This window comes from Rhipicephalus microplus, chromosome 5 (assembly GCF_043290135.1).
Source record: "Rhipicephalus microplus isolate Deutch F79 chromosome 5, USDA_Rmic, whole genome shotgun sequence".
Classification (NCBI taxonomy): domain Eukaryota; kingdom Metazoa; phylum Arthropoda; class Arachnida; order Ixodida; family Ixodidae; genus Rhipicephalus; species Rhipicephalus microplus.
In genome coordinates this window covers 9,900,866-9,915,429 of record NC_134704.1, presented here as the reverse complement: position 1 = coordinate 9,915,429, position 14,564 = coordinate 9,900,866, and the positions used below count along the sequence as shown (strand labels likewise).

General features: G+C 43.2%; 2 protein-coding genes across 7 annotated transcripts in view; one reads left to right on the top strand and one right to left on the bottom strand.

The window, feature by feature from the left end:
* LOC119174023 (uncharacterized) overlaps positions 1-14,564 on the top strand; it is a 95,308-nt gene that overhangs the window by 42,040 nt on the left and 38,704 nt on the right. The window contains exon 1 of one of the 4 annotated variants that reach the window (XM_075894823.1): positions 10,048-10,195. The exons of 2 other annotated variants lie outside the window; for them this stretch is intronic. The gene's annotated coding sequence lies outside the window, so the exon portion shown is untranslated. Of the gene's footprint in view, positions 1-10,047; positions 10,196-14,564 lie in introns of those variants that run through there. One more of the 4 variants, XM_075894824.1, reaches the window with a different exon arrangement.
* Positions 1-14,564, bottom strand: part of LOC119175035 (MFS-type transporter SLC18B1) — a 37,284-nt gene that overhangs the window by 17,069 nt on the left and 5,651 nt on the right. For 2 of the 3 annotated variants that reach the window (XR_005110234.2, XM_037426209.2), the window contains exons 2-6: positions 5,307-5,614; positions 4,136-4,231; positions 3,547-3,620; positions 3,332-3,479; positions 1,488-1,556 (exon numbers count right to left, since the gene is read on the bottom strand). Coding sequence is in view for 2 of the 3 variants with exons in the window: in XM_037426209.2 (XP_037282106.2) it covers positions 1,488-1,556; positions 3,332-3,479; positions 3,547-3,620; positions 4,136-4,231; positions 5,307-5,567 (648 nt within the window). In the remaining variant the exon portion in view is untranslated. Of the gene's footprint in view, positions 1-1,487; positions 1,557-3,331; positions 3,480-3,546; positions 3,621-4,135; positions 4,232-5,306; positions 5,615-9,954; positions 10,062-14,564 lie in introns of all 3 variants that reach the window. The other variant, XM_075894826.1, reaches the window with a different exon arrangement.

The window sequence follows — 14,564 nt, the reverse complement described above, 5'->3', positions numbered from 1 at the left end:
TGCGGCACGAAGAGCTGTGAGCTCTGCTCCCGTTGATGTCGTAAGGTGGGAGGTCTTGTATTTTCTTGTCGTGTCTTTTATCGGTATAACAAATGATGCCGTTGAACTCTTCTGTAAAACAGAGCCGTCGGTGTATACGTGTATACAGCCTTGATACGTCTCGTATAACAAGAGCAGAGCAAGCTGTCTAAGAGCAGGTGACGACATATCTGCTTTTTTCTGGATGCCAGGTATAGTTAGCCTGATGTTAGCCTGAGTCAGGCACCAGGGAGGGAGTCGAAGGCCTGGCGGCGGATGTGAAGCATGTTGGCAAAGAATCGCGATATGTGGTGACCGGTTGGCGAAATGATGAACGTGGTCTGTCCGCTGATAAAGGGGCTAGGTGGTGGCAGGGTGTCCGAGCAATATGCCTTATATGTGTCTGGAGTGCCTTAACGTCGATATGTGTCGTGATGAGGTGGTCACCGGCGATAGCTATAGTTGCCATTGTCGACGCACTACGAGGCAAGCCGAGGCAAATCCGGAGTGCCTGGGACTGAACACTCTGTAGCGTTCGAAGGCTTGTTTTGCTTGCATTGGTCAATGCCGGTAAACTGTACCGCAGGAAACCAAGAAAAAGTACTCTGTACAGTTGTAGCACTGCACTGGGAGACATTCTCCAAGTCTTCCCTGCAAAGAACTTCAGTATATTACAGATGTCCATCAACCGTTTCTTCATGTACGAAACGTGATCGCTCTATGATAGATTCCTGTAAATTATGACGCCCAAAAACTTGTGCGATCGAACGTATGGCACAGTTTGACCATTGATACTTATATTGTACTTATCCATAGGCTTTCGTGTAAAAGCTACGAGGGCGCATTTCTCGGAAGAAATTTCCAAGGCTCGATTTCGGAGGTTTCAGTGGCAGCTTTTTGAATTCTCTCTCGTAACTGCAGGCGTGTTACAGCCGATGCCCAAACGCAAATATCATCTGCGTACATTGCTTAGTTGCTGAAAAGTTGATCCTAGTCTAGGGTTAGAACCCGGGAACAGCGCCATTCCGGGGCGGTCGCTCTGTAAAGCGACTGATTGGCAGAGCGACCGCCCTGGATAAGCGTTGGTCTCGGGTTTGAACCCAAGACCAGGACAAATTATTTCAACAACTAAGTGGCTTTTCTTTCTGAAAAATTTGTATAGATTTCCTTCTGGCCTCGTGCTACAAACGGATGGTTGTCTTCTTTTTCTTTCTTCATCTATAAACAGGTTAAGTCGCTGCAGACAACATTTCTAAAGGAGGTATTGTGTCCCTACGAACTGACTGTCTCATTTATGTGTATTTCACATTTATTTTTTTATTTTTCTATACGTGCTGTGTATTTATTAATATTTCTCTGCAAACCTACAGCAGTTATTTTTTTAACTTATTCTGACAATTCTCAACGTACGCATGCACCCTAGATGGAGCAATAAATTTAAAAAAGGAAAAAGGAAACTTCGTGCATACGTCGATGAGGGCTCCTCCGAGCACAGAACCAGCCATGTTCCCGCATCCAAACATGAATTCCATGATGGCCTATATTTGTAAAGACAAAAGCAAAGCACGTGTTGGCGTGATGCATCTTTGTGTTTTTACTTTCTCTCTTTACTTTTCTCTGCAGATTTTTTCTCAGAAAGTTGCAATGTTTACAAAGATTACAATATACGCTTCTGTGTTTGAAAAGAGCAATATGAAGCCAAAAAAAAGAGGTGCGAAAAGACGAAAAGAGATACCAATAATTTTTTGTGAATGTTTATGACGCACTGAGATTCCAGAATTCTCTCAATCGATTGGGCCGAAAAAACAGTACTATATTGTTTTTATAGCCCAACGGAACGGGGAGCTACCAAAAGGTGATATCCACTGGAGACTAATTGAGAGAGACTGCACTTCGGTGAACCATGTGAAGACAGTGGCGCCTGAATGAAATGTTGTGCCATAGCAAAGCATTTCCTCTTAGGGTAATACGGCTAAATGACGCACCACTGCATGGGCAGTCTTTGCCTTTACAACTAAGCGGTATTTTTCAGGGACCGAAACCTGAATAATTTAATTTAATATGTACATTCTATGAAATAGTTGGTATCTGTGTCTGTGGAATAGGGAGTGCTTCAAAAATGACATTCGTGTCTTACCGGACCACTGATAGTGGCTTTCGCCAGAGCGTCCACGATTTCATTCATTTTTATTTTCTTAAGTCCCGGAACCCAGATCATTCGGAACAAAGTTATATGAGTTATATGCTGCTGGCTGTGGGCACATCTTCGTCTTCAGTACTTCTTTATTCTTCACATTTTCTTTAATGAAGACCCGAAGAATTGTACCCCCATTTTGTAGGAGGAGGATTGCGGGCCGCTCCCACGAACAGCTTTATTTTTATATCCGGGGTCTCTTTCTCCTTTTGGGATCTCTAATTTTAGGATAATTCAACCTTTCATCATCTGCCATAGTCATTCTATTGAAAGTCCGAATATTTTTAGCAATTTATCTAGCGCATTCATCATGTTACCGTGACAACCATGAAATTGTTAACCTGCCACATAAGCCGAGCAGTAATTCTGCAAATGCGAATGATGCAAGCGAATGTCTAAATTTTAAACGCGAAGCATTCCTTCTATCTATCTATCTATCTATCTATCTATCTATCTATCTATCTATCTATCTATCTATCTATCTATCTATCTATCTATCTATCTATCTATCTATCTATCTATCTATCTATCTATCTATCTATCTATCTATCTATCTATCTATCTATCTATCTATCTATCTATCTATCTATCTATCTATCTATCTATCTATCTATCTATCTATCTATCTATCTATCTATCTATCTATCTATCTATCTATCTATCTATCTATCTATCTCTGTCTGTCTGTCTGTCTGTCTGTCTGTCTGTCTGTCTGTCTGTCTGTCTGTCTGTCTGTCTGTCTGTCTGTCTGTCTAGCCGCCTACGACTTTTAGCTCTCCTGGTCATTTCGATAATGGTATCGATACCAAAATTAGTATGACATAACATGACTGCATGACGAGCATAAGTGACTAGTGATAATATGAAAATCATGATAGTGTATGCAATGAATGTAATGATTTACATTTAATGGCGTTGCTGCTCTTGCGGTAGTTTCACTCACATGACAAATCGCAAAACTAGTATGGCATAACATGTTTTAATGCAGTAAATTAAAAAAAAAATGCGGTTTCGATTAATTTTCGCTGCAATAATGGACTTATTGCAGACTATCGGAGTTGAAAGAATCACGTTCTGTTGCTCACAGATCAGACATTACGTGTGGTGGACCATACTTACGATGATGACGCCACTGCTCTGATGCAACTCAGAGGTGACTACTGAGTACGCTGAGACAAGATACACTGTTTGCACGAAGCCACCGAAGATGACCGCCACTAGGGAGAGGGCGAGGAATACGGTTCCTCCCGGTGACCAGTAAAGGGACCTATACAAAGGAAATCGCATATATGTGCGGTGGTGCGTGAAAACGAGACTTCATGGTCACAGCTTACCCGAACATGACATTGTACAGGAAAAAGCCAACCTGGCCACAGAGGTAGCATTTCAGTGGAGTCGAAAGAACCATCTGAAATAGTTGTGAAAAGTTACTATTAGCATGAAAATTTCCAAAAGTCAGAAGCAATTTTGGTTTACATAACCTGCAACATTTATCACAGCTTTCACGCCGACCCATTTTTGTTTCTTTGCGCTATGAAGTGCGGGTCCTTATATAAAATCAAGCCATCCTTTGTAAGAATTATACAGGGCATGAAGTGACACGAATACACCCTACTATATATGCTTTTTTTTTGCTCAGCGCAATTTGTTTTATGTGGTTGGTTCGTTTTTACAGTCGATACTTTGTTTCCAAGCCCTAAAGTGGTTATGCCTTACAATAAAAACTTCTCTATCTGAAGTATTGGAGTTTGTGCCAAAGGAATCGGATTGTTATTGAGTGAGAAGAAAGTGTCTCTTCAAATTTAGAACGGTTAGTTGAAAACGGTTAGAAGGTATATCCGTTTGCCTGTGTAACGTTTGTCATTCTAGTTAAGTGAACAGAAGAGGACTTCGGTGATCCAACACACAGCTGCATATACTTACAAGCCTTTCGGTGGATACAGATCCAAGAAGCATTGTTAGCTTGAATGTTGAAAACACGAAGCCGTACTTCCACGCTTCGAGACCAGCGTTTGCCGCCTGTAACGTGAAGTTTATGTGAAACAACGAAAGCATTCAAACCATTATGATTCTTTTTCGACCAGCGTTCTTGCATCTTCACTCATATAGGCTAAACATAAACACAATTGTAGCCCAGGGTTCATAGCGTAACTAATAATAAACTTTCAGTAACAAGACACATATGTGTAAGTCAGACCAGCATTTTACTTCTGCCACCTAGGTTACAAGACAAACTATGACCTGCTCTCGGCTAGCATGAGTGTCATAACCGATACTTCTACGAAAAATTCTGTTGATCACACGCTGGTGACTTAGTTGCAATGCATGTATTCAAGAAAACGTGCTGTCTTGTTTTTTTTTTCGTTTCCTTGCAGGGAAAACTAGTGGAGGGAACAGCGATAAGGTTTTTTTTTTATAAACATCAGCTTTTGTCATGACTGAGCCGTTGGTGTAGAACGATGAGTATATAAGGTATATGATGAGAGAGTTCCTTCACTTCTTTTAGTATTCATCGCATTCGTCGACGCGGCCTACGCAAGCGAAGAAGCTTTTTATTCCTTGATTTGATAAGTCACGTTTCTGCTTTCACTTTACAGAATATGGAGTTTGCATGCTTCATACAAATTGAGTAATTATATTTTTGTCATACGTTCTTGAGTTGTGTGGTTGGCTGACGGGTGCAAAAAATTCAGCCTCTTTGCACATTAGATAACGGATTGACAAGTTGTGAGAAGGGGTGAGCCAACATAGAGGCAAGCGGCTACAATTACAGGTGGCATATTAGGGCTTACAGCGTCCCGCCTGATAGATGTTATCTGTAGGTTATCCAAATAAGGTTGACGTTAGTACAAAAAAGAGGGCTTTAAAAGGTGAAGAAGTTCTTGAACAAAGGGCGTCACTAATGTCAACGGTGGAATGTTTTGTTTTCTTCGACGTGTTGACTAGTCTTCTTTAGGGCATCGAACTTCTCGGCAGTAGCAAGACAAGACTTGAAAACTCTGACTCTGGCGACACACCCTATTCAATGCTCTGATGTGCGCAGTGGATGTTATTCGCGGTATGTTGGAGACGAAAGCAATCTGTCGGCACTCACGAGGCGAGGATAGTAAGGCTGCATAAGGGAGAATGCCGCAGACACCCAGAAGTGGGTGTGTATGAGTGGCACAAGCCATGTGTACTGGCTAAGCCTGGACAGCAGGCTCGTATTCCTGAGACGGTCCTCGCCAGGTCGCGTCACATTTTCGAGTCCGATGGTGGCGTCATCTTCGCTCGGGGACGACAGTTCTCCGAGTTTGCGCTCTCGGTCACCTTCGCCGGGGCAGATGTCGGCACTCGTTCGCGCCGGCGTGCCCATGGCGAACCCTCCGAAGTTAGCGCTTCGTCCGGAGTCTTGTCATTTGCCTGTAGTAGAGGACAGGTCGATGAGTAAGGAGCAAATATAGACGTATAAAAACGAACAAGTGTCGCAGTAGCTGTGATACAAGAAATTATTATTTTTTTTTTTGCTTTCTCAGTATGGCGTACTCTCAGCACTCATTCTGAGGTTGTCGTGGCAGGATATAAAAGTGCACATCCAAAAAAAAAATTGTAGATCCCATGCCTGGGAATCGACGTTCTGCGAAGCGTGCTGACGTAAGGTGACCAATTTTTTTTTATTTTATTGATCGACACATCATGATATGACGCTAAATATATGTGCAAATGATGCATTCACAGACATATGTTGAAGAGTTGAATATGTTAATATAACCAGTTGTTTGCCCTTGCGGAACGATGCCAACTGGAGCATGTGTATTAGCGTGTTAAAATCGCCCCACCAGGTAAAATCCCTCCAGGGAACTGCAGTACCAACAAATAAATAAATAAATAAATAAATAAATAAATAAATAAATAAATAAATGACACCAAAAGGTATTATGAAGTGCTGATGCTTGCCAGGATGCTGGTCTGGACACTGCTACATAAATCAACTTCAGAACATGGTAACATACCACAATTGACGTTAACCCGACGTGACGGCTGCATCGAAAAAGTACATATGTAATGTTCATGAAATTGGGTAGGTAGTACGGCAACCACTATTGACGTTTCACGGAGATTAGCGTCTTCTTGAAAAGTAGTTCCGAGACATGGCGTATGTAGCGTTGGGGTAAAATGCTTTATTGTCAGGAAGAAAGCTCGGGCTCGATTCGAGCTAGGACCCTGACATTTATTCTGTGCATTCATTGGGTCGACGCTACCAATGTCGGATATTTCTCAACGCTCCCGCGTTAAAATTGCCCATATGTGTTCTCGTCGTTCCTGGGTAGATACTAAGTGTCAATTTATCAACCAAACAGACCTGTCCAACCGTTTATAGACAGCTTTTTTTGACTCATACTCGTTGTAGTCTTCGTCATTTTTTCCCCTTCCTCATCTTCTTTCCTCTTTCTCCCCTCTAATCTTCGTTTTCCCTATGTCTTCCCTCCTCACGAAAGAGTGAGGAGGGAAGACATACCAGCCCATGGGTATGTACCTCTGTCTGGCGGGAAGTGTTTGACGACGTACGCGACGGTATTTTGACATCATTCATGTCCTGACCAGCGCGTCATATTCGTCAAACCATCTTACCCTCCCATGCTAATTTTGGTTCACGCCAAGTTAAGGGGGTGACCACAAGAGCACACAAACGTAAGCGGCTAGATAGATAGATAGATAGATAGATAGATAGATAGATAGATAGATAGATAGATAGATAGATAGATAGATAGATAGATAGATAGATAGATAGATAGATAGATAGATAGATAGATAGATAGATAGATAGATAGATAGATAGATAGATAGATAGATAGATAGATAGATAGATAGATAGATAGATGCGCTCAATGTCTCCAAGTTCGCTAAGAAATGCTTTGAATTTGAAAATAATAGTACATAAGAACAGACAAACATAACCACTGGCACCAGTTTACAAAATCTGCACCATAAGTGAAAACGCGCTTATCTTCGTATATTCGAATGGAGTGAGAAAAATACAAAAATGATTATGTGTATCATCGCATATTTTGAAGAATAAATATTTCAAAGGTGTTATTAAAGTGAAATATTTGTTTTTAGCGGATGCACATCATGAAATTACCAGCTAAAATCAGTAATTTGATCATTTGCTGCCCATAATCAGCTGGATATCTAAGTAGGGTAGTTATGCTACTCCTAAGATTGCTTGATATAATCTGGGACACATACATAGTGTGTACGCACAAAACCAGATGTGAACAAGAAAAAGAACTAGAGAAGTTGTTGCTAGCCTTACCTGTATTTAACATTTTTTTCTCTCTTACATACGTGTTTGTTGCTAACGTTTGTCATGCGCAATCGTGCGTACAACATCTGTTCCCGCTTTTCCTTGGCCTCTTTCTCGCCGTCCTGCTCGCTACGCGTTGTACACGTACTTTGTAGACGACAACAAAAGTGCGTCATTTTGAACGTGGGCCCTTCCTTTGTCTTCTTCTCCTTTGTTTCAAGATTCTTTGAAAGGCGCAGACGGCGCATTCACAAAGATCTTACAAGAGATATACCCGAAGAATACCCTACACTCGTCAAAGATTATGTGTATACACGGGTTATCTTTATTTTGAGGACACATCGAATGCTATAATTCTCGTCTGAACAATACACGCGAGCGATAATAACGCCGTTCGTACTCTTTTGTAGCTGTCAGTTTTTGTTTCCGCTTTTAGAGGAGTTGTTTTCCAAATCCTTATGCTTGAGTCTTTCGAGCACGTTTTTCGCGTTAGTGAGAAGTTTCATCAGATTTTCAGTCAATGTGTGTTAGAGCACTTGACAGAATTAACCGTTCTTTTTACCTTAGAACTTTAGTTTACGTAATTCAAAATGAGCCAGGCTGGTGTTTTTTACGTAAATTTGTTTTTATTAGAAGTAATTGTCATTTTAACAAGGCATATTTGGGGATGCCCTACTACCTCCAATGCAATACCAGATTGGTGACTCAGTCGTTTCCTATTGAAAATATAATTTATGGAAAGAGATATACATCGACGCCTGGTGTCAACAAATTATAATTTGAAGAGGGAACACTAAATCATACGGCAGCAAGACAAGACGCAGCCATCTTGTACTCTGTGCGTCATAGTGATGTCCTCTTTTCGGACGACTCTGGCACGCAGCATTGCGCTACAGTATGAGAAAAGTATAGAACTATAGTCACACCAGACTTCGACAGTTTTATTAGCAAAAATAAATACTACGAAAAAATAACGCTTCAGAAATATATCAAAAAAAGTCTAGACGAAACTATATTTAGAAAATATCAAGAATGTGACTGGAGTTCAGACTTTTGATGTTTCTTTATGGGCAGTTCGTTTAAAAGTGAATATAATTGAAAGTCATCATCCTTGGTTACACTCATAGCAGACGCTTGGGGTATTTTTTTTCTGTTTTTACTGTAAAGTGTGCTGATAGAATAGTGTTATCACCAAAAGCCAGATATTGAGGCATTAAAAAAGAACCTTTTAGGCACGAAAGATGGGCTAGGGGAAAAAAGCGTTTCAGGCACCAAAAATGCGCAGGCGAAATACATTTTACGCCTCCAACGGGGTAAACGTAGGCACAATAAATTTTGCAACAGTACAAGTAATATGAGAACAAAAACATACACGACCCGTTTTTATGACACGAAAGTATTGATGATTGATTGATATGTAGGGTTTAACGTCCCAAAACCACCATATGGTTTTGAGAGACGCGGTAGTGAAGGGCTCCGGAAATTTCGACCACCCAGGGTTCTTTAACGTGCACACAAATCTGAACACACGGGTCTACAACCTTTCCGTTTCCATCAGAAATGCAGCCGCCGCAGCCGGCATTCGATCCCGCGACCTGTGGGTCAGCAGCCGAGTATCTTAGCCACTAAACCACCCCGGTGGGGCGCCACGAAAGTCAAAGGTTAATGTTCATGATGGCACAGAGGTTTCAACAGTTTATACTATAGCCGTTCACAGAATGTGGTCTCTTTAATTATTCTCTGTCAAGATGAGTCAAGTCCCACTGTCGAATGAACACCCTCCTGGTATTCTTGATCTGCGGTATCGCTCAGGAGGCGGCACAGGAGTAGGTAGACAAATGACCAAAAGGGAGAGTTGCCTCGCACATAATCGCGAAGGGTTGTTTTCGTGCTTGTTGAAAAGTAAATTGCAAAAAAGAGCTCGCGTGCACCTCACATTTTTACCTTTTTTTGCTCTTCTTTCTACTTTTCCTGATGATTCTCCGCGATACCGCATTTGCCAAGCGATTTCACCGCGTCAGCGCGGTGGCGTAATCTGGTTGGCGCGTCGCACTCGAGTGATCCTTGTGGGTTTTTTTTTTTTTTCGGGACTTGGTCTAAGTAGAGTACTTGTTTTAATCCCTTGGAGTAATGAACAATCAATGTTGGCCGGTAACATAAATAACAACCTGAAACAGCACTATAAAGCGAAATTCGAGGTTATGGACTGTTCATATATAACCACCGGCTTTGAATATAGGCACTCATAGACACAAGCACATACGCCAAAAATAGGCATTCATAGGCATATCAAAACCCCTCTTAACCTTCATGCTCGTATGTATATTGAAAAGGGAGGATAGATGGCAACGCAAGGAACGGAATAAGCATTGGCGTAAAATCTGGTGTCGAGTTATCAGTGAGTCGCTTGGAAGCACTCTCCCAAAAGACAAAGACCGAAAAGATCAAAACTCACTCTGCTATTCAGACACCGCATCAATAAGCGGCTGCGAACAGCTGCTTAGGGACACGTTGTTGCAGCTTGTTTTCATCCTTCGGCAGGCTCACGTGCGCAGACGGCGCCTGAAGAGAATGGTTTGAGTCACAAGTGTGCCCTACACCGCTACCGCTGTGCGTGTTTCGACAAGAAAGACGAGTAGTGTAGTCGACGTACTTTCGGCCCGACTTTCGTGTTCTGCGCAATAACGAGGTTGATTGTAAGCGTTTTCTATTTGTTTCTATTCTATTTGTTTGTTTTTTTAGTTTGCTTATTGCCGCTGTTTATGCCACTGCCACTTTGACTCAAACAAAAAAGCAAACGATTCTGCTTTGAAATGGCCATTATATTGGTTCTCACTAAATAAAGTACGTCGTCATGAAATACATAATGGTATAGTGCACATCTTTAACCGAATATTTCTCATTGAGTCCCTAAAAGGCACCTCTAACTGCAAAAGGAGGTGCTTAGAAGCTGTAACGAACGAAAAGGTTCATCTAAACATGTCATGAAGATACATTTACTGCCTTAACTCTTGCGAATATGATTGACGAACCAAGCTGAAAGGCATGATTCGTCAGGCACTGGCATATATTACTTGCTTTATGGCGGATAAAGAGCAATGTTTTGATAGAAGTCCACGTATGTTATAGCCTGCAGCTATTCACTTGACAGACTATTTCAGGTGTAGCCCCGCCGCGTTGGTGTAGTGGTTAAGGTACCCGTCTACTGATTCGCAGGTCATGGGTCGAATCCCGGCTGCGACCACTGCATTTCCGATGGAGGCGGAATTGTTGTAGGCCCATGTGCTCATATTTAGGGGCATGTCAAAGAACCCCGCGTTTGATTCAGTAGAAATATCAGGCGTCATGCAGACACTGCGAAATCAGGGCGTAGATGAAGTATATATAAACATTCTGGAAGAAATCTACAGGGGATCAACTGCTACCATAGTGCTTCACAAAGAAAGCAACAGAATACCAATCAAGAAGGGTGTAAGGCAGGGGGACACAATCTCCCCAATGCTATTTACCGCGTGCTTACAGGAGGTTTTCAGAAGCCTAGAATGGGAACAGTTAGGGATAAGAGTTAATGGAGAATACCTTAGTAACCTGCGCTTCGCCGATGACATTGCATTGCTGAGTAACTCAGGGGACGAATTGCAACTCATGATTACGGAGTTAAACAAGGAGAGCGGAAAAGTGGGTCTTAAAATTAATCTACAGAAAACGAAATTAATGTACAACAACCTCGGAAAAGGGCAGAGCTTCGAGATAGATAATAGTGCACTTCAAGTTGTAAAAGACTATGTCTACTTAGGGCAGGTAATAACTGCAGAGCCGAACCACGAGATTGAAGTAACTAGAAGAATAAGAATGGGGTGGAGCACATTTTGCAAGCACTCTCCAATTATGACAGGTAGATTGCCACTATCCCTCAAGAGGAAGGTATATAACAGCTGTATCTTGCCGGTACTTAGCTACGGAGCAGAAACTGGAGAATTACAAAGAGGGTTCAGCTTAAACTGAGGACGACGCAGCGAGCAATGGAAAGAAAACTGGTAGGTGTAGGCTTATGCAATGCTTTCCATTCAGGAAGTGGGCGTATTTTTTGCCGCGACATGTTTCGTCTCACCTGCCGGACGTGCTTGACGTTTCCCAGATGATCTTCATTAGTCATTTGATAACAATATCTGGGGTGTAACGTCGCGAACCCACGATCTGATAATAAGAGACGTCCTAAAAGAGAGCACAGGAAATTTGGACCATCTGGTGCTTTTTCGCGCACGCTGACATCGGGCAATACACGGGCCTCTAGCTCATCGCCTTTATCGAAATGTGACTGCTGCGACCGGGATCAAACCCAAGACCTCCAGGTCAGCAGCTGCGCATCATAACCACCACTCCATCTTAGTATCAATTTGATCAGCATGCATATCACAGCATTTCAGCGCTCCATTGGTGAATAACTTTGTTCACCCAATATTGGTATTGCATAAAAGCCTGCAGGCACTTCAAATTTACTGCAGTATTTATGGGTAGAACCAATGGGCTGGTAAAATTTTTGTGGCATGAACTGGCCCCAGGGAGGCTTGCTAAGGGACAACTTGTTATGTAAACCTTATGCGACTGTTCAATGTATGTCTGTGCGTAAGACGTTTGTACATATCTATAGCGAAATTTTTTAACGTTTCGCTCAATAACAGAAATACAACGTGATCACCTTCCCTCCGCATGCTTCCCATGACATCGATTCCCAATTGATTGATTGAGTGTGGGGTTTAACGTCCCAAAACCACACATTGATTCCCAAGATACGTGGGATGTGCCGAATGTTTTTATCAACTATTCTTATTGTTGCTTTTTTACTTGTGTTAATGCTTCCGCACGCTTCTATATTTTATGGCTGCATAAAAACCACGTGGAGCGTCACATGGGACGCCGCTTTCAAGGACACATGCAGCGCCAGTGTGTGACGCATGAACAGCCCAGCACGCTGCCACCGCTGTCCGCAACTTAACCTCAGTAAGGAACAATACGTCCGCGTCCTCACGCGCGTCCATCGCTCAAGGTTTCTTCGCGTGTCCAATCAGCGACCTCGCCTCCGCAGTGTATACGAAGAGTACCGCATGGCGGCAAGCTACGTCACTTCACGCGCGTAAACGTGTGGCCTGGTGACGCGTTGTGGAGACGCCTGTACGAGCGTCGTCAAGGCGTCTTGTCGACAGAAGGGGACGGATGCGTGGCTCCCCACTTTGCGCGCTTTCTCCGTCGACGGCGGGAAGCCATCCATCTGCTTTGACCCCGACAGGAGGACCCGCGCTTGTCAACGAGCGGAGAGGGCCGACTCAATCGCTCTGGACGATCGCCAACCGGGGGAAAGGGCTGCGTGACGCGCAGGCTTGAGGTCCTGCCCCGCGGTGAACGAACCGGTGAAACCACACCGCACCCCAGCGCGGGAACCCCATGTCACGGGCCAAGAGGTGCCGAGGCTCTGTTCCGGCATGCGTGGTACGACGCGAGGCGTCTTTTTTTGTTGCCAAGGAAGGAAGTGTTGCTTTATTCCAAAAGACAGGGTGAGCCAACACGGACACAAGAAAAACAGGGCACCACAAATGTCCACTAACAACTGAAGATGCGCACAACGGCGGGAAAGAAAGAAGGCGCGAAAACTTATCTTCGCGCGCCCATGCGATATGCGAAACCTTTAATCTGGCACGCATGTTGTACGAGAAAAATAAAAAGCATTTGATTTTATCTTTATTCATCTTATTCGGTGGTTGGATAAAATATGAGCTACCACGTTTATCGACATATCATGCCTCAGTCCTCAGACGCGTTTCTTTATTGCTATGCCGACACAAGAATTAATTGTGGTGCTGTATCTGGCCTCAGTGGATTGCCTGACATTGGCTTCGAATTAGCGCTGCACTCTCAAGCATCGTACGACCTGCGTGCCTTTTTCAAACTTATTCCCACAACAACGAAATATGCCATGGCAGAGCAGTTGTGAAGGCGCTCAGCTGTGAACTCGAAGGTCACCAGTTCCATCCCGGCAGTGGCGGACACATTTAGATTAATTTGAAATGCCAGAGGCTCATTTACTGTTTGATGTAAATGCATAACAAAGAAGACCGGATGATCGAAATTACCGCAGCCCTCCATTGCAGCGTGCCTCTCATAGGCATGCATGTACACTGTGGTTTCTAGACGCACAACCCCAGATATTATTATTAATCCGGCAACTAAATAGCGCCAGGTGACATAAGAAATCGGGCATGAGGCACAACAAGCCGTGTGTTAAAATGCTACAAGCCCTGGAGTGTTATCAAGAAGGCTATCTGCCTGGATGAGTGCGCACAGTATCAACTGGCACTGCGCAAAAAAGAAGAAAATCTTTTTGCTTGATTATATGTGGTGATAACCCAATCCGATGTCGGCGACGACGCAAAGTGCTCCATTTTCGCCACAGTTATTCGTACGCAGGCAGCAAGTTCATTCAATGCTTTTCTGATGTAGCACTTCAGAGTACTTGCTACAACAGAACGTAGGACAAGCTAATTGATACGGCGTCCACTACGTTGTCGTTATTGAGACGTCTCTCACCTTGCCGTTGTCGTTGATTCATTCCTTGTCGTTGATTCAATCAACGCACAAAGTTTTCGTTTGCTTCTGCTGTTCTTTGTTTATGCAAGCGTTAACTTAGTGCATCTACATTGGCAACTCTTAAAGAAGAGTGTGTACAGTCGTTATCTATGTTCAATAGGCTTTTAAGGTTTTGATGGCAAATAAAACATACAAATGAAATTAGAGCTGAGTATATGGCTGCTATTTCTTGGCCAAGTTTGAAATTCATACTTTCAATTTCCGACTTCAGTCTGTGAGTCAGTGTGCGTTCTTTTCTCGGCTGCTGACCCGCAGGGCGCGGGTTCAAATCCCGACGGCGGCGACTGCATTTCCGATGGAGGCGGAAATGTTGTAGGCCCGTGTGCTCAGATTTGGGTGCACGTTAAAGAACCCCAGGTGGTCGAAATTTCCGGAGCCCTTCACTACGGCGTCTCTCATAATCATATAGTGGTTTTGGGACGT